General features: G+C 37.3%; 1 protein-coding gene across 2 annotated transcripts in view; it reads right to left on the bottom strand.

The window, feature by feature from the left end:
- Positions 1-2,506: 2,506 nt before the first annotated feature.
- PI15 (peptidase inhibitor 15) overlaps positions 2,507-22,502 on the bottom strand; it is a 28,150-nt gene continuing 8,154 nt past the window's right edge. Inside the window, exons 3-7 of one of the 2 annotated variants that reach the window (XM_030507025.1) lie at positions 11,936-12,054; positions 11,521-11,653; positions 11,260-11,375; positions 11,058-11,170; positions 7,952-8,202 (exon numbers count right to left, since the gene is read on the bottom strand). In XM_030507025.1, coding sequence (XP_030362885.1) covers positions 8,168-8,202; positions 11,058-11,170; positions 11,260-11,375; positions 11,521-11,653; positions 11,936-12,054 — 516 coding nt within the window. In that variant the 3' untranslated portion in view covers positions 7,952-8,167. Of the gene's footprint in view, positions 8,203-11,057; positions 11,171-11,259; positions 11,376-11,520; positions 11,654-11,935; positions 12,055-22,502 lie in introns of both variants that reach the window. The other variant, XM_030507035.1, reaches the window with a different exon arrangement.

Consider the following 22,502-nt stretch of genomic DNA (forward strand, 5'->3'; position numbering starts at 1 on the left):
TATTAAAAGTTTAAAGAAGACAGTACTTGAATAATGCAAATTATTTATTCACCACCTACATGGATATTAGCACATCCCTCTGTACGCTCTGTTCTACATTCTAGTAAAACAGTATGGTCAATTGTAAACTCATATGCCATGGCTCCTAATAAATGTAAATTTCGATACATTCAGTTACAGAGGAGACTTTGGATGTGATCTGGGTGGAAAAATTTTGCATCATAATGCAAGGTCGTTGTTGGTTGAAACCACCGTCAACTCACTGTTGCCAATGTCTACAAAAGTCTCCAAAACAGCACTCTAAGGTTGTACCTGTAGGTGTATGGACTGCAAATTGAGCAAGACCTCAGGGAGTTTTGGGCTTACAGACATACTTTCAAGCTTTTTTTGACAAAAAAAAAAAATGCAGTGGAGCAAGTCCAGTGCTTGATTTCACAGACAAAATCAAATAAACCTGTCTTGCTTCAGACAAAAAGGGGATTCAAAACGATGGAACTAAAGCTCAAGATAAAAACCCACAGAAAGTAAAAAAAGCTATAAGCACTGCCAAGTTAAGGAAATATATTCTCAATCTCTATTATCTGTCAAGGAGAATTCTTTATGTTATTTTCCGTTACACGATGTTGCTGTAAAGGCCTGTCATGTGCAAGGAATGCGACTACTTTGATGGTCCCCCAGTCAGACATAAGGGACTATGTTAAAAACACAGGAATAATTTGCCTGGATGACAGGGTAATTTTCAGGTTATTGTGTTACTAACATGAAAGAAAACAAACAGGGGAAAAAAAAAAAACAGAAAAAAAAAAAAGTCAGAGAATACCAGATTAATGTCTGTGATGTCAAAGACAGTCACTGGGGACTTGGAGAATTAGAGATTAAGCCAAACCCAAAAACTTGGTATAACTGGATTCTCAGGCACTGTGTGATTTTCTGAAAAGGAAGCTTTTGCCTCTCTCCAAGGTTGTAAATGGCTGGGATGTCACATTGACTATCTGTGGATATATGGGATTGTCACCCTGTGGACATATACCCTGCTGGCATAGTACTTTTTTTCTCAAAAAACCAAAAAAACCCCTAAACAAACAAAAAAAAAAAAAACCACCTGAATCTCTTGATTTGTGTGAAACATTCTTAGACCGATAATAACTGCTGTGCAATAACATAAAGGCACTGCAAATCATGGTATTCCTATAACATGTGGACTTGCTGCATCCTGACACCAGCGATGCCATTCCTCCTGTTGAAGTCACAGTTTAGAGAGCGTCATGCTATGTCTGAACTGTGGATTCAGGTGTGGCTTTCAAGTTCCCACACCTGAAATCACACACCCCAACTACATCCACTCTCCATATCAGAGTGAAAGTTACATACACATCAGCTGCCCCACTGGGGAGCCCAGTCTTGCTTGATAGAAACCGGATTAGAAAACTGAGAGACTGAGACAGGGGACAAGCGAGAATCTTCAGTGGTTAGTTCTGTTTCAGCCTTAGATCTGGATAAAAGGGTAACAGAGACAAAATACAGAACAATACAGTGGGTTGATGTGCCTTAGCATTTCTTCCCAAAACCAGCAGCCTAATTCATAGGTCAAGGGAAAGATGGGAGAAAAGCAAGATAGGACGAGAGAAAAAGAAACCAAATCAAGTCCATCCAGAAGACATTAGGCAAAACCACTGTTCTTTTTGTTGCAGTCCAAACACTACTGGGATCAGATCAGGGAAAGACAAGCACCAAAACTGAATATTGTTGGCCAGCTACTGGCATCTGACATAATCCTGTTACAATTGCTCAGAGAGTGTCAATAGCTTGGGCTGTATTTATTCACAATTACACATAATATTAATCCCATATTTCAGTGAACTTCTACATCACAAATAGGTTGGAACTAGATGATCTTAAGGTCCTTTCCAACTACAATCATTCTATGATTCTGTGATTCTATAATAAAAAGCATACAATGTCATTAAAAAAAATAGAGAGAAAAAATACCAGAAAAAATGTACTGTGGCATTCTGAAAGAACCTGCTCTTCCTTTTATTCTTTCCCATTTTATGTGGGATTGTGTCCTTCAAGCTTTACCTCTAAATTAATGATTTATAAAATAACTCAGGTAGTGAAGAATTACTATTTTTCTGACTACACTCTGTGTCCTTCCAGAAAAGAGAATTTGACCAAATTGGCAATGATACCTTCCTGATTTTCTATGGATATCTGCAGATTTTTTCTCGGCCAGAGGCAAATAAGAAAACATCCCCTGACCACTAATTCTGATGGAGAGTTCAGGTTCTCAATATCAAAATATAGGCTCCTATTCATATTGGTGGATGCATAAAGATAGATTTCAAGTATGTAATGGACCTCAGGTGCAAAGCATATGCACTTATATAAACATATTCAAACTGAATTTAAATTCAGTTTAGATGTGTCCTTTACTATTTCCCTGAAAACCTGTTTTCTTCAGGGAAGAAATCAGCTGAAAAAATGTCAAAAGAACATCAAGTGTAAATACTGACAATTTTACATATTTATTTAAATGCATAGATGTTACAAAATAGATCAAAATGATGTACATTTCTTTATAGTTTCATAGCATTAGAAGTTGAAACAGGGATACAAATTTATATCTCAGGTATAACATGTATATCATCATATGACAATATGAAAGAAATGCTATATTTATAAGTTCACTGCAAGATGTGTTACACAACAAGCTTTCTTTTCTGAAAAACCAGATACAACCCCACCCACACAATAATCAAAAAAATCTAAACAAGAAATTATGACAATATGTAATAAGAAGGGGAGAATAGGACATTTCACTGTATAAACATTGATAATTTTTTTTGGCTTGGGTTCACATAGAAAACATAGGAACACCTTTTTCCAAATCCTCAACATCTTCAATCCTCAGAAAAATCTTTCCTTGTTGCATATGGAAAAAAAAGCAGCTGTAGATGGTTTGCTTCTTAAGTGAACCCTGCCTTTAAGCACCGTTTCAATTACATAAGAGCACCCTACATGAAAAAAAGCTGTTTAACTCCGCAGAGCTATTAGATTCCAATATTACCATTCACTCTTAAGTAACAAGTTTATTACCTTAAATATTGCATTTAAGATACTTCCTGACTTACGTGGTGATCTGTTGAAGCTGTAGCAAGTTTGCAGCGTGATGAACAGCCCAGTGATTTGAGTAACAATTGCTGTTATGAGCTAAACATATAACCTGAGGGATGTTCTCTCTCTTCTGCTGTGAAAAAAAAACCCCAAAACAACCCGAACATAATTTATATAGATTATCAGTCTGAGAGATTTCTAAGGAATTTACAACCTGATTGCCAAATTATAAGGTTTCAAAATCTTATTCCACTCTGAATTTTGTCTTTTGGCAGAAGATGAGGTAATACTAAATTGCAAGCCTTTTAGTCTGGTTTTCTCACACTCCACACTCAAGAGAGCTCAGCAGACTGGGCATACCTATGCCCAGTTTATGTCTGTTCCACTGACCTGTGTGAAATTAAAAATTCATTGCCTTGCAATATAAGAAAAAAATTTCTCTAACAGAAAATAACTATATCCTGAGGGAAACTTGGTAAATTAAGGTTAATCAAAAAGCCTTGAAATTACCAATAGTAATTATTTTATGTTATTTTATGTTTTTTTATTTTATTTTATTTTATTTATTTTATTTTTATTCTATTTTATTTTTATTCTATTTTATTTTATTTTGTTAACCAGATGGGCTGTCGACAGTCTGTTGAGTTAACCAGATGGGTAATCGCTATTTTTTTCTTGATTTTCCACTTATTTTCTATCGAAAGAAAGCAGTTTGAGAAGGCTGTGTTTATTTCAGGTTATTATTAGCAGAAGTCCAGTGTTCTCCTTATGAATCCAAACGGGAAGGTTTATGCACTTTGAGATCATCAGACCAATTATGATCTCACAACCAGAGCATGTGAATTTTCTGTTTTGCAATTTTGCAAGAACTCTTGGATTCCTATGAAATCAAACCAATATTGGCATTCTCAACCACAAGAGGGCATCCATGCTTGCAACCTGATCCCAGAAGATAAGATATAAACAGCTATCTCTACCTATTTATCTATCCATCTATCTGTAGACATAGATATGGATATAGATACAGATTTGTCTCTTTCTGTTAGATCCCTGTTGTGGTATAGAGCACTTTTGTTCTGGGAGGTTTCCTCTTTCAGAGCCCCATGGTATTTCCCAGTACTGATGGGCATGGCACACGAAGTTTAATTTTGCTGTCCATAAAGCTCTCATGGAATCCAACTTTCTCAGTCCTGCAAAAATTACATTAAACCTCCCATGGTTTTCACTGGGGCCTGATCCAACTCATATCGAATTCAGAGGTGAACAAACTGCTCTCAGGGAAGAAATCCCCAGGATAAGTGTGCAAGATCAAGCGCAGATTTTCTGAAGTCATTTATTACCCCAGAGAGAGGATCTGGGGTGACCAAAACCTGCTCAGTGTCAATCTGAAGTTATGACTGTCAGAGGTCTTACTCTCCTCATAATTTGTTCCACAAGCTCTTCACTGTTGTGATGAGGGGAGGGTACTGTTTGGTTTGGTTTTGAACTGGAATACATTTTCCTCTCCGATGCACATAAAACTCTCATTACAGCCTGAAACAACCATAAAAAGGAACTTTGAAAGCAAACCTGGCCTAGTGGCAAATTATATGCTTAGCTGAAAAAGATCTCACAAACACTGGAGTGTATATGGTAATATTGGAAGTAAACATCATCATCCACAAAAAATAATGTATAACTTCAGCACCAGAACATAGAGGTTAGCACCAAAAGGTATCAATTGCTACCCATCATCTTAGCTGTTTAAATGAGGAAAAAAATCACAAGCAGATATTATAAACAGCTGCACTCAATATATAATGATATCAATTACTTCATTTTTGCTCGTATGCCTCTCACAGTATTTTGACCAAAGATATTTTTAGGTTTATTTTAGTTTGTGTATGCTTCCATAATTTTATATTTAGAACAGAAGTCTGAGCTAATTTGTCTGTCTTTAAAGGCATACCACTCTGCTTGGACAGAATCAACACAAATCTTCAAGGCTATCAGAATAGCAACTGGGAGTATTTTGCCTCAGCATAGCCTTGAACTCATCAAGTATTTTCCTCAGAGTGTATCAGAGCAGATATACTGCCAAAGACATCTGAAGTTTTCTGAGCATTTCAGTACTTTTGTTCTAGCAGCACTTGGTGTCAGGTAATCAGGCAGGGAGCACTGACACTGGCAAAGTAGAGCTTTACTGCTATTGTCATTACCTGGTCCAAGAGAAAAAAGATGGTAAAAATTGGGCTGATTCAAATAGGTAATACAGAAAGGCCTTCAGTAAACTACTTATCAAATAAAGTTGAAGGGCAAATTTCATGTGGTAATCAAATATACAATGAGCTGTAATCCTCTCTGTTCAGTGAAAAATATTCAGCTAATGCTTGAGTGCTTGTGGCTGGTTTTATCAGGAGCTGCTCTTATGAAGTAGCTTATACCCAGATCATTTTCTACTGCTGTCAGTTACAGTGCGATTACAATAGTTAATCTCTAGCACCATTATGGGATATTGTGAAAAAACCTGTATACTTTTTGTTAAAAGCAAAGTTTTCTATGTCCATGAAAAACAAAATATTCCACAAAATCAAGGTATTTGTAGCAACTTAAAAAGTAACAGATATGATAACATATATACCCGTTATAAGAAATTCAGCTGAATTACAGAATTATAAATTAATTTACAATGTCTAGTCCTGTTTGGAAAATGTACCATACAACATACAAGTTGCAAGTTCCAAAGTGCATAGTCATTTATTGTTAGACCTACTGTTGTAGGGTCCATGGCTTAACCTGAATGTCTGCTTAAGCTCTGCTTCCTATCTTGTGTTTCAAAAAAAAGTACTGAAACCAGCTAGATACACTGATTTAACTGTGCTGTCCTTACCACTAGAGAAGATTTCTTATGCAGAACAAAAACTTATTTGTCACATGCATCTTTTTCAAAAACTGGGCTGGCTGAGGACTGTGACCCACCTAGTAGTTTTGTCTCAATGAATTCTCAATGTGTACATAGATGATGCAAAAAGGTTGTGTTTCTCTTATAAAACAGGACTGGATTTTACTCAACCAAAGTGTTTGACTGATTGAGCACTGTCAGAGTTCAAATCTTTTAAACCAAAAGGAAAACCATTTATATTGTAACTGATAGGATGAATATTAGTAGAATATTACAAGTGTTATTCCTTTTAAACATGGACACATTTTAAGATGATAAACCTGTCTAGTTGTTGTCCTGTCAGATAGAGAAGTGTCACTAACCAGAAACGCCTGAAAAGCCATAGATCTGTTGTTGACATTCTCTGAAGGATCAGATTAGGGATAGATGGAAAGCAGTGACAACATTTCATAAGCTGTAGAGCCCATTCCCCCCACACAGCTATCTTGCTGGATTAAAAAAATACATGGAGAATTCAAACTATATCACCAATATGATACTTGATATTTTCATGACAGACTATCTCAAACACCCTCAAAAGGACTGACTTAGTGGCTTAAAGACACATACATATGTAGCATTAGTGAAATCCTCTGTTGTTCTGCTTGCTCTACTCAGTATTGCTTTTCAACGTTCATAAACTTCAGAGGTCTAAATGTAGCAGTGTGAGCAGACTAAACATGTATATTTAAAGTGGAGTATATTCTGGCCTGTAATACAAAGCCAAAACTTAAGGCTATTTCAATGACATAGTAGTTGTGGCAGATATTTGATTTCCTCCTTTTTATAATCTGTTTTTCAAGAAAACTACCTGTATAATAGTCTATCTTAAAGTGCAGGTCATCTTTATAAATGTTCTAGTAAGCACTCATAAGGTGTTCAGGTTTAGTAGGAAAGGTATGAATAAACAGATTTGGTTTTTATTAATTCACATAGATATTTTCAAGAAACCGTGCAATATATTTTAAAGGACACTGCCAATTGTTTTAGAAATTTAGAATTTTTGTAAAAAATCTGTATGAAGTTTTAAAGTTGCCTAATGTCCTTTATTTGGAAATCCTATGATCTAATTTTAGGTCTGATCTCTCCTTGAAAGTTTTACTTGGCTGAGTTTCAGTCAGGGGGATAACACATATACTGGCAAACTTATAGTCTAAAAGAATGTCATATATTGATGTGTGTTGCTTTGTAGCAGTATATTTCTTTGCTTTCCTGTACAAGAATAAATACACTGCTGCAAAGCATCATTATGCCATTATGACCATGTTCAGAAGCACAGGAAGGTAGAATTAGGCTGTGCTATTATACCAATATTTAAAGTGATGTAACTTTCTATCTAGGTAAGACTTTTAGCATATGAGTTAACAGCCACTGCATCTTGGCTAGCGTGGTTCCTCATTGTCTCTAATTTTCCTGTCTGCACACCGGCATCGTTGATGATAGCAGCAGCCACGTGCTGAACTCTTGAAATACCATAAATAAATTGATGTTGTGCATGAGGTAGGTAATATCCTGCAGTTTCTCTTGCACATATGTTTTCCTCTGCTCAGAGTCCCGTTGATGTTGCAGGTGGAAGCAGCAGTGTAAATGAGAGGAACCATTAAGAGTGTGAGGACAATTTGTTGTTTTGCATGTCACGCTCCATTTTTAAAGCACAGTATTAAACAACGACCCTTCTCTTTCTGGAGCTATGATCTTTTAAAGGAAGTAATAATCTTTAATTTTTAATGTGCTTTTTATAGACCCTAATCTTCAGGAAGCTACACTTGCTAAATTATTTTGCTCTCCTTGAACAAAATATTAATATAAAAGGGTTAATGTGAGTCTTATATCCAGAAGTGTTAAAACCAAATTATACTATACTTTGAAAGCTAATTATACAAAAGCATACAAAAAGAAAACATCAGAGTATTATTACAGTATCTCTCTATATATAATATGTGCAAAATTCAATATACAAGCTTCTGGTTACTCATCCATGGGTTTTTGGTTTTGGTTTGGGGTTTTTTTTCAAAATTATGTAAACCTTAACTTATTTAAACCAGTATAAGTAGTTTGATGTTACTCCTGGGAAACAAAGATTGTCGGTACAAGAACCTCCATAGCTTGGAGGGCAAGCTGAACATGGGACTCCTACTTTATATGGTGCTTCTCCAATCCAATTACCCCTGAAAATAATAAAGGAAAAAGAGTGGTTAGTAATTTCAGAGAGGAAGAAAAACAATCATTAAACATAGTTGTTTTGATTAATTAAAGGTATTGTCTTCAGCGATACCCTATAAACGTCCTGATACTGGAAATATACATTAATATATTTCTGGAGGTTACTGACAAATATTGATCTACCAATTCCCTAAAACCAGCAGGAGAATGACCATGTCACCCCAGGCCAGTGGTCAGTTCTATATCCTTTAGTCTCCATGGTAAAGTTCTAGTTTTCTTTCTTTTGCTCCAGCCAAATGATTTTTGGTTCTCTGAGCCTGGGACAGAGTATTTTTTACGGGAGGGCTATATTTATGAGACCTTAGCAACATAAACATTGGTGCAAGATTTTCCTTGAGCAGTTTCTTGTCTGGCAGTTATCTTAAAACTTGGTTTTGATTGAGTGAAAAATAAATTGAGTGAAATCTTATTCTTAAGTTGTACTACCCTAGGTCCATGTTGTGAAGCTCTGGGGTAGAATCCATGGTGAGAGAAAAGGCAAGATGAAAAGTATTCTCAACAGTAATATATTAAAAAGAATTGTATTTGGACATTTGTAGCGGTCTCGTATATGTTAATGGGAGGAGAAGGAAGGCTTCCATCTGGTGAATAGTGCTGTGTAATAAAGCCTGAGCGGAAAGGGGTACAAGTCTGGAAACTGATCATGTGAAAAGAGGTTACTCTGAAATATCTAACATCTGAAAAACACATCTAGACTTTTAGGTGCTTATATAAAACCTGGGCTTTTAGATATTCATGTAACATTCATGATGTAGGCAGAAAGAAAGTTAAAATTAGACTTTTACTTAAATGTTATGTCTCACTGAGCAGGGAACTTTCCTCTAGTTTGCATGTGACATGGTATAGCAATGAGCAATGCAATTATTTATGAAACATTTTCTCATCCTCCACCTCCTAGCCAATAACATTGGATCAAAAGCTCTGGTCTGGGTTGTGCTTTGGAATAAAGTAGGAATCTCTCAAATAATTTTCTCATTCCTACCTCTCTTCCAAATGGGTACAGCAGACTGAGTGCTCAGGAAATATATTTAGTTTGATAACAGATATGGAAATACAGAAAGCTGATTTCTGCTTCATTTTCTATGCAACGCATGACTGATTTCTGTGAGTCTGTTAGAAAAGCAGTGGCAGGGACTTTTAAACTTTATAGTTATCCTCCTAAACTTTTTGCCTGATTTCAGAAGCATAGATTTTTTTTTTTTTTGGCATTACAACATTACATCATAGCATCAGGGAAAATTATTTGAGTTCTAAATCCTAAACCTTTGTCAAATTCCAACCTGAATTACTTGGGTCAGAGCTGTAATACCCTCTTCTTCTTTAGAGGAGTTCCCTTCTCAGAAAGACACAACCTTTATTGACTGGCAAAGAAAATTCTGCATGTGTGCCCAAGGACTCTAAGCAAAATCTATTTAACTCAAACTAATTAATTCTTGGGAACATGAACTTAAGCCAGACAAGACCAGTCAGTAACTTTTTTGTGACTGTGCAATAAGTAGATGAGAAAGCCCCAATTCCACTACCTATGAACCAAAGTTCTACTCAAAATCTTATCCAGAAAAGAAGCTTGTAACTCTGGGCTTTGGTTTGCTGTTTGAGAAACAGTGGGGTTTTTACACTGAGAAAATGTAAAATGTCATTAATTCACTGTTAACTGATACACAAACAGTGCAGCAGTTTTCAATAATGTATAATGCATAAAACTGTTCTTTTCCTATATATGTACATGATAGATGTACTCTGGAAGTTTGTAATTTTTTTTTTCCTTCAAATTAAGATAAATAATAAATGACATTTGGGTTTCTTTTATAAACTTTGATTTCACCTTGTCCATGTTGTAGAGCTAAAATTCAGATACAGTTTTGCTGCCTCATCTTTGCTCCCTCACATTCATTTCTTACCACCCTTTTCTACTAGATATTAAAGGCAAAATGACAGAGAAATCTCTTTGATTTCCACAGGCTGTTTTTCCCGAATTCAGTTTCCTTACTAAATCCTATCTTTTTTTTTAAGTTGCAGAATCTTTAAAAATTCTTCTACTCATGTAACAGCTAGAATAATGACATATTCTTGCATGTTCTTTACCACAAATGGACCTGTGCCACTGTGAGTTTATGGAAAACATGCTCAATGAATTATACTTAGATTTCTGTACAGAACTATGGCTTTGCCTAATATAGAGTCAGAGAAACCAACCATTTACACTGCCCATGCTGCTTTTGAAGCATTGGTCCAAACCAGACCTCAAATCGAAGCTCTCCCAGAGCCACAAGTTATTGAACCATTCTGCACCCAGATGTAAGCTTGAGATGATATCTAGGAAATGCTGGGGGAAAATTCATTTCTTCATTTCAACCTAACACATGTCTGCACAGCTACCTGATAGAGGGCTACCTATGGGTGTCTATGGTCTACACTTTGAAGGACCCTAACATAGAAGGCAAGATGAGATTTGGAGACACTGAGCTTAGGTAGATGGACTTTGTAGGAAACTTACACTATGGATACCCTTATGAAGCATGGTCATAAGCAGAAGTGTCTTGTGGGCAACAACATGTATTCACGGTAAATCAAGCGTCTGAATAACAGTGGGATTGCTTACCTGAAGAAGACTAGGTCACCATGATTACATATAACAGAGTGAAGAAATAAGGAATTGAAAGTAGAGTGGAGTCAGCATAAAGAAGGAAGATAATGATGACGACGATAATGATCATGATGATAATGATAATGACGATGATTATGATAACGATAATGATAATAATAATCCAGAAAACAAGGGTTTAGGTTTGTTCCTTACACATCCAGTTATTTCCTTTTCTTCCTTGTATATCAAAGTCATGCATTTTTTGTATGTTCAAATGTGAAGTTAGAACGAAGGAGCAGCCAGCAGAAAAAGCACAAGAGGTCAAGCTGCAGAAAAAGGAGTAAGCAATCCTGTGAGAGGACCAAAACATGCATGAAGTATAAAAGTAAACAATATTTAAAAGAAAGCAACTCACTTTGGGGCATAGTTGCATACCAAGTAAACAGCTCGTCGCCAAACAGATCCCCAGACGTTCATATTGTGGCATGTGTGGATTGCGCAGCCTATACGATTGGAAGTGGCCCAAACCATCTGAATAAATATTTATTATTGGTGAAGTCCAAATTGAAAAGAAATATATATATACACATTTATTTGAGAGAGAGCTAAAAATACATCACAGAAAAGTCCAGCTTTGGACGATAGATTTTGAATAGAAGAATGTAATTTATATAACCTGTGTGTAATGGGTGCACATGGGTCCGTAACATCGCATGGGGCACCTGGGGTTGCAGTCCTGAGGGTAAGGGAAAGCATAATCCTTCACCTCATCATACCATGGCTTTACCAGCTGGAGAATAGATCGATACCTGGGTTTGTTTAAAATACAGAAAGAAAAACATGTCATTTTAGATTTAAGTATTTTGGAATTTTCTGCTGCTAATTCCTCTCATGCGGGCCACCTAAATATACATTTCTCCATGCATCACTAGGGGCACAGCATTAAGCAGTAATACTCTTAAGCCAAATGAACATAGATGGATATCAATTATTGCTAGAATACTGGATGACATTTGCATCAGTCTAAGATCTGGATCTCAAAAGGTGCTCAAAGGCTGTCAAAATAACTGTTTTGGAGGGTATCTGCCTACCTTCCAGTTCTTACAGACAGGTTCTGGCCCAGGAATCTTAGTAAGTAGGAAGGTCCATGGTCCCAAATGCATGTAGCAGCCCAAGCCTCTGCAGATTTGGCAAGAGTTTCATCCCAAACCTGACAAGATAAAATATCCTTAGCAGTAGAATGGGAAAAAAACAGACAGCGATCACACTGCAAGAGCACAAGAAGCAAGTAGCCTAAGTCACAAATATACTATCATAACACATCAGATGCGGAACAGGCAAAGAACTCTTCAATTCAGAAAACTGTGGGGCAGCGTGTACAGGATGTAACAGAATTTGCCCTATCACTGAACAGAATTCCCGCCCACATCAGAGGAAGACAAGTATTCAGATCTCTCCCTTTTTTCTGGAAAAGCCCTTCACTGAACAGGCATTGTTCTACCATTTTGCCTTTTGTGTTGATGAGATCCATGTGTGGAAAGGAGTGAAATGTTGGCTGAGACTCAGACAGAAAGTCAAAGTGAAGGAGAGGCACATGGGGAAGAACAATTCAGCACAGGTATTACATACCTCATGAAACCCCAACACGTTTGAAATAGGATTTCAAGAGTATCTATAGCCAGAAAGAGTATGTGGCAGCTTTTCATATTTAAGGCCACAAGGTCAAGAAAAGGGATTCCACAAAGGCAAAGACTCTGGATAGTTTCCAGGTGCAGTATGAGTTTCACCACTTAATTCTGCACAGGAGCTGACATTACTCCCTGCCTGGAATAAAAAAATAACAAGTCTGTAAGAAGAGACAATTTGACTTCTGAAGTTCTCCAATGATAGGAACATGACAAGTGAATTTGAATACTGTCTCCTTTATATGCTTTGCCTGCTCACTTACATTCTTGATTTGTAACTCTGCTGTTTTCTACACAGCATATGGGCTTCCCTCAACAATAACAGAGAGATCAGCAGTAGAATCTGCTGTACTATTGGAGATCCAGATAAAGAATATCTCACTGTTATATTACAGGTATGCATAAATCCTACTATAACTTAGTGTTTATATCCAACTAGTCTGTAGATCCTGGAGTTAGATGTACATTTTTAATACCCCAAGTGGAGTGTTTTGGTGCAGGATAATTTTAGTGAACTTCAGGTAAAGAGACAGGAACAGAATGTGCTTACCCAGCCCATTGCAGCTTTTTAAACATAAACCCAAACTCATAAATCTTGAGTGGCTATGAAATAAAGAGTATGCTCTCTCAGGTACGAAATAAAGGGCAAAGTCAGAAATAAACTTATCAAAGGATAAGGTGGCCCATACCACAGATATTTTCCGTACTATGAACTAATAATGATTTCTAACACTGAATTCATAGCTTTAAGTTTGCAACCTGCAGAGTGGAAAGACTGAGCACAGACCATGGACCAGGACAGTAATTCATGTCCTGACTCTGTCTGATAGTTTGTGAAATTTCTCTAAATGAAAATGACAAAATCTAGTAAATTTAATGAAACTGCCAATGTTGAGCAGGTGGGGTATCTCCTAGATTGAACCTGAAGAAGCACAACAGAGAGCAATATGAACTCTTAATGCAAACGATCTTCCATTCAAGTCAAACTGCCTTAGGAAAAGTAAGATGGATGGTGTTTAAAGCAGGACATATTTACTTTACACCTATTTATAAAGAGTCCCAGAATAAAGTCAAAGCAAACTGCCAGTAAAAGGACAAAACAGAGAAGTGTCAGGAAGCAGCATGCTAAGAAGGACTGGTCTTCAAGCCAAGGAACACTCTGACTTCAGCTCTGAAAAATGATGGGGAGTTTCTCAGAGGAGTTAGAGATAAGTCTATAACTTGTGAAGAGAAGGATAAGCTGGAGCACTAGGGTACAAGGGAGGGGATCCAGGACTGCTATGGTACCATCCAAACCCCAGGAAATGCTCCCAGGAAATGCTCCAGGCCCCAAGGACAAGAAAACTGTGTATAGACATATCTTCTGCTTCAAATATCTGATGTTAAGTCAACTAGCTGCATGTGGACAGTGTAAAAAACCCCTTTATAACCTCTGTGGTACACCCCAAAAAGAAGATTAAAGAGGGGGGCAGCAGTAGGTGCAAGCATAAAAGTGTGCCTGAGAGGCCAGGGCCACAGTTGGTGTTCGGAGGCTGCCCAGGCCCAGGGGAACAGAGGAAAACAAGGATCCAGCACGAGTCCAGACACAGCTGCCTGGTGTGCATCCACAAGGGGCAGCTCCGCCAGGACTGTGACACCCCATAAACACCCTCCTTTGCTGGGATTAATCATGCTTCTGGCGCGAGTGCTCCCTGCCAGGAGGCTGAACATGAGGTTTGTGTTCTTGCTTCCAAATAACCTGGCTGCAGTCCCACAATAATCTAAACGTGTATTGTATTTGCACAAATAGCACAAGCTCTTCATGTCCACCGAGCATATTTTTGCATATTAAATTGCCTTGAAAAATTGCATGTTAGGTGTTCAAAAGAAATGTGAAGACGAGATTAGGTTTTCACTATTAATGCCCTCTCTAACCTAAGCATGGCCCACGCCTTGGACAGTGAGACCATTGCTAGTCCACTTTCATTTCTCCTCAGCTTCATTTTCTGGTTCTCAGCAGCATTTGACTGGTAAAGTATTAGGGGATTGTTTCAAACTCAGTTAAAAAGTTGTGGGTTTGGCAGGTAAGCATTACTGTGATACATAGTGAGCTCTGTTTTTCATTATCTGTTCACTCTTGACCACTCTCTGGACATATGAAATTTTTGGCAAACAAAAAAGGAAAAAAAAGAGAGAAAGAGAAGAACTTAACTACTGAAGACAGAGAAGAACTGAGAAAGAGAAGAACTTAACTACTGAATAAGAAATAAGGCAAGGGGACCATATGCAGCATCTTTTAATTTCCTCCATTCCTTTATTAGCAGGCTGGCGAAAAGCCTTTGTAAAGAATCCCTTCCTGCTATGAAAATCATTTCTATTTCATGAAAGAAGAATAAGTGCTTCACCTGCCTTATTTTACTTTCCTAGAAGAAAAGGTGGTCTCAGTCCCTCTAAGACTAGCTCTTGATCATCTTCATGAGTAAGACAGATGAATTAATATAGGCTGAAGCACAGAAATTATTATCTCATGATGACTTTAAATCTTCTAAACTGTAAGAGTTCCCCCTTTTCAAAGAATTCTGATCCTGAGTCCACACTTGTATTAATTTGTATTTCAGTTAAGTCCCCTGTTTTGGGCATGTAAGAGAAAAGAGCAAAGACATTTGGATTTTTGAACCATCAGGCTTTGTTGTTGTACATAGGTAAATAATATATAAAGAAATAGAAAAATATCCCAAAAAGAGAAACTGAAGTAACTTGAAAGCCAGAAGGACACTTTCTGTATGATAAGAAAGTAAAAATCTCAACTTATTTAGCAAAGACATTAAAAACCAATGTGATAAAATTATAAATTCTGAAATGATGGCCAATCTAGCGTTTCTATTAAACATGTTAAAGAAAGCTGTCTGGCATGAACATAAAGTTACGAAAGGAAAAAAAGGAGATTTGCATACTGAGTGGGTCAAGATTTAAGGAGGACACTCATCCTCAAACGCTAATCATGTAAATCCCCAGTGCCATCTCATTATCTCCCCAGTGATAGCAAATCTTGATTTACTAAGTCATTAGTAACTGAGGAAGCAGCCATCTTCCTTCCATCCAGTATAAAGATTCCACAGAATCTTTAACTCTCCAGGTCACTGATTTGGTCCAGCATGGAAACCCTTCCCACTCCTCAACTGGGTCTAACTGAGCTGTGATAGAGTTAAAGCGTCTCACCACACTTCCACTGGCAACTTGAAGTGAACATCCTTTGGCCAATTTATTTTTCTTTCCTCAGCCAAAGATTATTTTCCTAGAAAGCTGTCCGACTGCACTCTCTGCATTGCTCCCAGCAAAACTGCAGTGCAAAACTACACTTGAAAATCGTCAAGTGGACTGAGCATAGGGAACAGGCCAGTGCTTCTTCGTGGGGAGTTTCGGCACCAGAGACCACTTTATGAGGCAGCTGTGAGTTGTTCTCTGCACTCACACTGGTTGAGTTAGGACTAAAATCTTAGTGTTAATAAAAGTCAGCAGGAATTCTGTGAGTGAGATCAGAATTTCACCCAAGTTTTTTTATTTTGCTTTTTTCACTCTGTAAACAAATAGTAAAATAAATTATTTTATTCCCACTGTGTATAATAAGCAGTAGAGTGTAAAATTAAATCTCTTTAATGCTGGGTGAAATTTCTTGAAGCCCAAAAAGCGAGCTTCCTTCCCCAAGGGAAGCCTTTTAATGTTGTGGATCACAGTTTTTTCATATCCTCCCTTTCTATAGCTGTTCTATACCTGTCTCTCAGTTGTTCTTAGGTAACTTGTATGTATGCCTTTTTGTTGGAACAGTTTTTTTGGAACAGGAGGGCCTGGTCACAATTATTCCCTTAGGTATTAGAATGACGGTGAAGCTGTATAAACATGATGAATAAAAAAAGGAGAAGCAACTACAATATTACAAAGATCTGTTCACAACATTTGTTAAAATATGACTGACTCTTCCTTTCCCACATTAGTAGGTATGCTTTAATTTGAGGAATGCTGTACATAACCATTTTTAACTATAATTTGAACTCAGAAACACAGTTCTGCTTATTCTCGTTACAGTTAGAATTGTACTCCTAATATCGGTTATTAAATGGAGTAGCTTTCTCTTGACACCCTGCTCAACACGTGTCTTAGGAGACAAACCCTGTTGCAGAACAGGAATTAAAGCTCAAAACAACAAGCTACTTCAGACAGCAACCTCACTACTTTATCCATAAGTAGAAAAAATTGAACAAGTTTACCAGAAAAAATTGAATGGAGCTCTCTTAATCCCAATCACTTGTTCTTACTACAGACTTTCTAAAAGACTGTTGTATTATTGTAAACATGCTGCTTCTCTGGATACACTGATCCTGTAGTAATTTTACTTGAAAAGTTAAAAGTTTCATATTCCTAGATTTAAATGCACCACTGCAACACCTATTAGGACAGCCTGAACATGCAAACTTTGCTGAGAAGATCTGTGAATGATGGATATATAAAGTCATGGTTAAATTACACTGACTAAAACAGAGTAGGGATTTGAAGCAGCATTCTCAGTGCTGGAGCCCATCATTGGTGCTAATGAAACATCAGGTCTGGGGATTTTGGTGGTATCAAGGAACTGTGTCACTTGGGATCTGTACCTTTACTAAAATTAGGGGTCATATATTCACTATAGGCCTTCAGTATGACTAAGTGAAATTAGTTAAAGTGTGACCCTCCCTAAAAACTTTCTATTTCCATGGATCACCTCCCAGTTACCTGTATAAGATCTAATTCAGGACCTCTGGATATCAGTGAAGCTCATGACATGAGTGTCTTTTCCTTAAACTAACCTGTCTTAGTAAGATGGTGCAAACACAGGCACCACAATGTTTCTGCCTGGAACCAATATTAAAACCCTGTGTTTCAAGCTGATTTTGTAAGATGTGACTGTGTAGTCCACAGGACTGTAAGAAGCAATCTGTGTCTCTCAGCTTGTCCATCCAAAGGATGCCAATACCTGGAGAAAATGCTGCATCAGGAAATTTTCTAAGATTTTTCCATAGCAGGAAAAGCTAGGAACATAAAACATGAGAAGTGCATTTAATGAAAAATAATTTAATAATTTGCTGAAATAGGAGGAAAAGCTCGATATAGAAGTGGCCAAACATGTCTATTACTTTAGCTTTTTGATCACATGCTTTAAGTTTTCTCATTGTTTTAGAAAAAACTTATTTAGCAAGAAGAGGGGAGAGAGAAGGTTCCCTTAGTCTGCCAAGGCTTTCTCTTGTATTCTGAGTGTTGCAAATGAGTTCTCAGATGTTATAGATCATCCAAAGTATCACTAGCTAAGTCAAGAAAGGAAAGAACAAACATCTTGGAACTTCTCATAGACCCTTGATGGATGTTTTTTTTATAAAAAACAGAAAATTTCTACCCATACAAGTGTAAAAATGTCATATTCCTAAATTACTTTTATGCATACCAGAATATGTTAATTACTTGTTTCCCATGTCTGCAAGAGAATATCTCCTCACTATTTGAAAAACAAGCAGAATTTCAATGTTTCATAGTTTGAAAATGGAAAAAAATTCTGGGTGCTCTATAAATATTAAAATGGGCATCAATTTCTATTTCATATCTTCCACACACTGTCAAAGAAAAAAACTTACAATTCATAATTTTAACTTTCCATGTTGCTGATACATACCCTCAGATTTATGATCTGATTGGTAAATTTTGCAAAACATGTTGTGATTTCTCTTTTTTTTTTTTTGTCCCCACAGAAAGTGATTACTGGCTTCTTCCAAAGTCATCAATGACATCTATCAACACTTTACTGCATTTGCTTTCTGTAAGAGTGATGTTATATTGTCTTTTTCTCATTATTCACTGTTTCAAAAGTAAAAATAAAGTACATGCAGATCAAATGTTTATTTCAGTTTTCTTACAAGTAGACAAAAAGGACTGATTCAAGCAGTAGAATACCTCCCAACAGGTACTTAAATCAGTAATATCATTAGAGCTGAAAGGTAAATTGAAAACTAACATTTTAGTTGCCCCCTCCACAGATGTCACACCCATGAAGGAATGACTGATACTATCCCCTGTAATTGCGCTCCTTTGTAAGTTGTTCTTAAAGTTCAGAATTTGGAAGAAGAATTTAAGATCCATTATTCCTGGCAAATGAGGGGACTGAGAAAAAAATATCAACCTAACCTTTGGTAGTCTAGTTCTTCATTATGCAGTGTGTGGAAAAAGGAGAAGTGTTATTCAATGGGGATGACCATTTAGCCAAGGATGACTTTCCATGAGAAAGCTGAAACATTTTTAATTTTTATTTCCAGATTTCCTAATTTTCAGAGACAAAAAATAATGTATTCTCAGATTAATCAGATACCTTCCCTGAAGTTCAGAATGCAGGTTTACAGTGACAAAATAAAATATCTGTCTCAGTTTTGTTATACCTTGTTTATGCATGCCATGTCGTGTGAGAGACATCATTACCTAAGCAAACGGCAATGAACTCCCTCTTTTCTGCAAGTACTCTGAAATAGCTATTAATGGCAGCAGGTAGCAAGAATTTGTGCTCTCAATACAAAAGGAGCAGAATACACAGTGATATACTAATTCTGTGTGGATATCTGTGTGCAATGTGGATGTTTTTAGAAGCATTTAAATTTACAGCCCTCATTGTCGCAAAGAAACTATGAAAAAAATGTGAGAAGTAGGAGTGCTCCTTCCTTGAAAATTGCCAGCAGACAGATTGCTAGACAGAAGATATGGGCTAACTGGGGAATCCATAAAGACATGTTTTTAACCTGGGAGCCTAGGCAGTCTGCTAATGATCATTTTAAAGCATTTGAGCAATAGAGAACTGTGCTTCCACTCTTCTTTTGTCATCACAATAATTAAACTTTGCTGGCTGAGTTTTATTGCCAGTAGCAAGGAAGCTCCCCTCCCTTGCTCAAGAGTACAAGAGAACCTCAGCAGAGCATTGCTCTGAATATTAAATACCAGCAGCAGCCCTCAGTAATTTGCTGTTTGGTTTTGTTTGGTTATCTTTTATAATATGACATATCAGCTAGGGCAATATTCTGCATATTTCTAAGTGGTTAAACAAAGCATACTCATCCCAGTCACTCACTACCCTCCTAGGAGTTCCCTGAGTGGCAGTAGGGTGAGAGATGCTGCCCATAATGCCTCAACAGCCATAGTGTGACTATCCCCTCAGCTTGCTGCCACTGCCTCTACAGCTGAAGTGAAAAGCACCAGTTACAGGTTTGAGCACAAATCCACAGCAAACAGGTGAAATACGCTGTTTTGACCACTCTCCTCTTCCACACTCCTCCTTCTTTACGCAATTGCAGTGACGTGATGAAACTGCAAATGCTGGGATACACAATTTGAATATACTTTGCAGTAATAGAAAGTGGCAATTTTCTTGCCTGTTTGGGCACCTTATTTGCCATTAATATATGTCAACTGTGGACTCGTATTAGTATCTTCAGATTATTATTTGACACATACAAATCCACAATGGTTCATACGCACATCAGAGAGGTCGCCAGTAGGACTTTCTTTTAGCAGCAATCAGTCAAAAAGTTAACCTTTCTACCTCAGACTTGTGATTTTATTCCCCATTAGCCCTGTACTTCTGCTTGTTTGCCCAGCTGAAGATTAGAAGCTCTTTATTCTGGAATGGCAGCAAGTGGGAAAGAAGAAAACCTTGATGCAAGTGACTTCTTCCTGTGAGAAAAATACTGTGAAGCTGACAGATGAAATCCGATGTGTTCAGCCCATCTGTGCAGCTGCACTCCACAGCTCCTAGTGCAAGTCCCAGAGCGGATTAGCAGATGTAGGCTGCTACCCTCCAACATGCAGGTCCTGTCCTCACGGGTCACTCAGCCGTGCAGCCTGGCACCAGCTGTACCACCTGCACATGCGGTGGCCGTTTCTCAGAAATCCCACAGCAGCATGCAAAGCACGCTGGAGCCCTTTGCCCAGCTTCTCCCTTTCTCTTTCGTATAGTCAAGCCTGTAGCATTTTCAGGTTCAGAGACTTCCTGTAGGACTCCCCACCATGTCCGCTACCTCACAAAGCTTAATTAAACAACCTACCAGCCCTTCTGACTGCGTGCTTTTTCACGCAGTGACTGAGCGAGCCTCGTCTCTTTGCCTTCACTTTTTTCAATACATACTGTGTGATGAAAACATATGAGCTCATTGGAATTTATAGACAGATTTGGCAAACTTAAATATTTATTTGGGCTCTGAGATCATTTGGACTCTACTCTGTCTCTCTCTCTCTCTCTAAGAATATGAATACTTTCTGCTTTCAACTACCACCTGTTAGAAGTTTTACTGTGCATACTGTAATTGGTGCCTACCATATGTGCAAGTCCTTTAATAAATGCATTAGGTAATAATTTGAAAGTTTACACAGAAAATTGCCAATGTCTACTCTCTAGAGAAAAAAGTCTTGAAGGGAATCACAGTTCTGTACTTCATTCTTTTGCACATAAATAGAGGGTTAATACATCAAGCTGCTTGTTCAGTACTCCATTGCAGCTCAAAGTAAAATTGTGCAACGTTTTATAGCCAATTTACTCTCATATCACCAAACCTTCAAACATCTGATTCACACTTCTGAAGGGCTCAGTATTAGAAGGTCTCTCTTATAGTAATCAGGGCATCACCAAACATATGTTCAAGAAACCTCATTGACAGAAATTCTTTTCTTATGGAAATTCAAGTCAGTATTTTATACAGAAGTTTATATTCCTGTGTGTCTGTTTGGTACAAATTCAAAGTGCTATCATTTGAATCCTGACCACTGCTAATAGTCAATTTGTTTCTTCTAAAGGTTGTCTGCATTTCTTTTCATGTTTGGCACCAGGCTTTCAAACAAGAAGAAACAAAGAAAATTGGTAGGCTGTCAGATTTAATAACAATAAGCTTTGCTGATATGCTATTATATGTTTAGCTTTTGGAAAAGATAAATATCAGAGCTACATATCTTAAAATATTAAGTGCTTTCCTAACCTACTGCAAGGCATATTTTAGTTGGCAAGAGCTTATCTCAGAAGTGGAAATGAGGACCAAACTTTGTCTAGTTCCATGTCATCCTGACAATTGGTCCTAAGTCTGACGAGGAAGGTGTCTGACCTCTATCATTTTAAATCCAATCAGAGCAAATTGCATTTTCTCAAAACCACAAAATGTGAATGAAAAATTTATTTATTTTGTGGTGTTTTGTTTCTATTCTATATGAAAAAATCTACATTTTTTCCCTTTTTTCTTTTTTGTTAAGAACCACTGAAGTTTTTCATTAAAACAAAAAATGTTCCTGATTTCTGTAAAAGTTTTCAAAGAAAATACTTTTATTTTCTAAGTAGCTCTCACTGAAATATATGGCAGCATGACACAAAAGAAAACACATCGCAGTTTCTTCTTTCTTCAGGATAAAGAATAAGAACAATAGTTCTTTATTCTCAGAAGAAGAAAGCTCAATTTAAGATCCTTTCTCTTGATACAGATTAACAGATATTGCTGTACAGATAAAGAAGCAAACACAGGTCATTCTCAGTTGAGTTAAAATAGACCTCAAACCCCATCCCAGGGCACCTGCAGATGCATTCATACATGGTGACGCCTGTGCTGAACACGGTATTCTGTGCACAAAAAGCAAACAAGTGGTTACCCTGGGGTTTCCATTTTTTGCCGTCTTTATGATACACATTTCCACAGACCTGGATAGACTATTCTTCTTTTTGGTTTTTTTTTTTTCAGGTATGGGAAAAGGATGAAAATGTTGAGATGTTTAAGGCTACTATCATCTCCATTCATGTCTGAAACAAAGTAATGTGTACTTTGGATCAAGATTATTGTGAAAAATGCCTTGTCTCTGTTTTTAGCCAAGAAGTTCAAGAGGTGCTACATTTAATAATAAAGGAATGTCTAATTCTGAGGGCTCTGGGCAGGCTGCTTTTCTAGCTGGGACTTTA

This window comes from Strigops habroptila, chromosome 1 (genome assembly GCF_004027225.2).
Source record: "Strigops habroptila isolate Jane chromosome 1, bStrHab1.2.pri, whole genome shotgun sequence".
NCBI lineage: Eukaryota > Metazoa > Chordata > Aves > Psittaciformes > Psittacidae > Strigops > Strigops habroptila.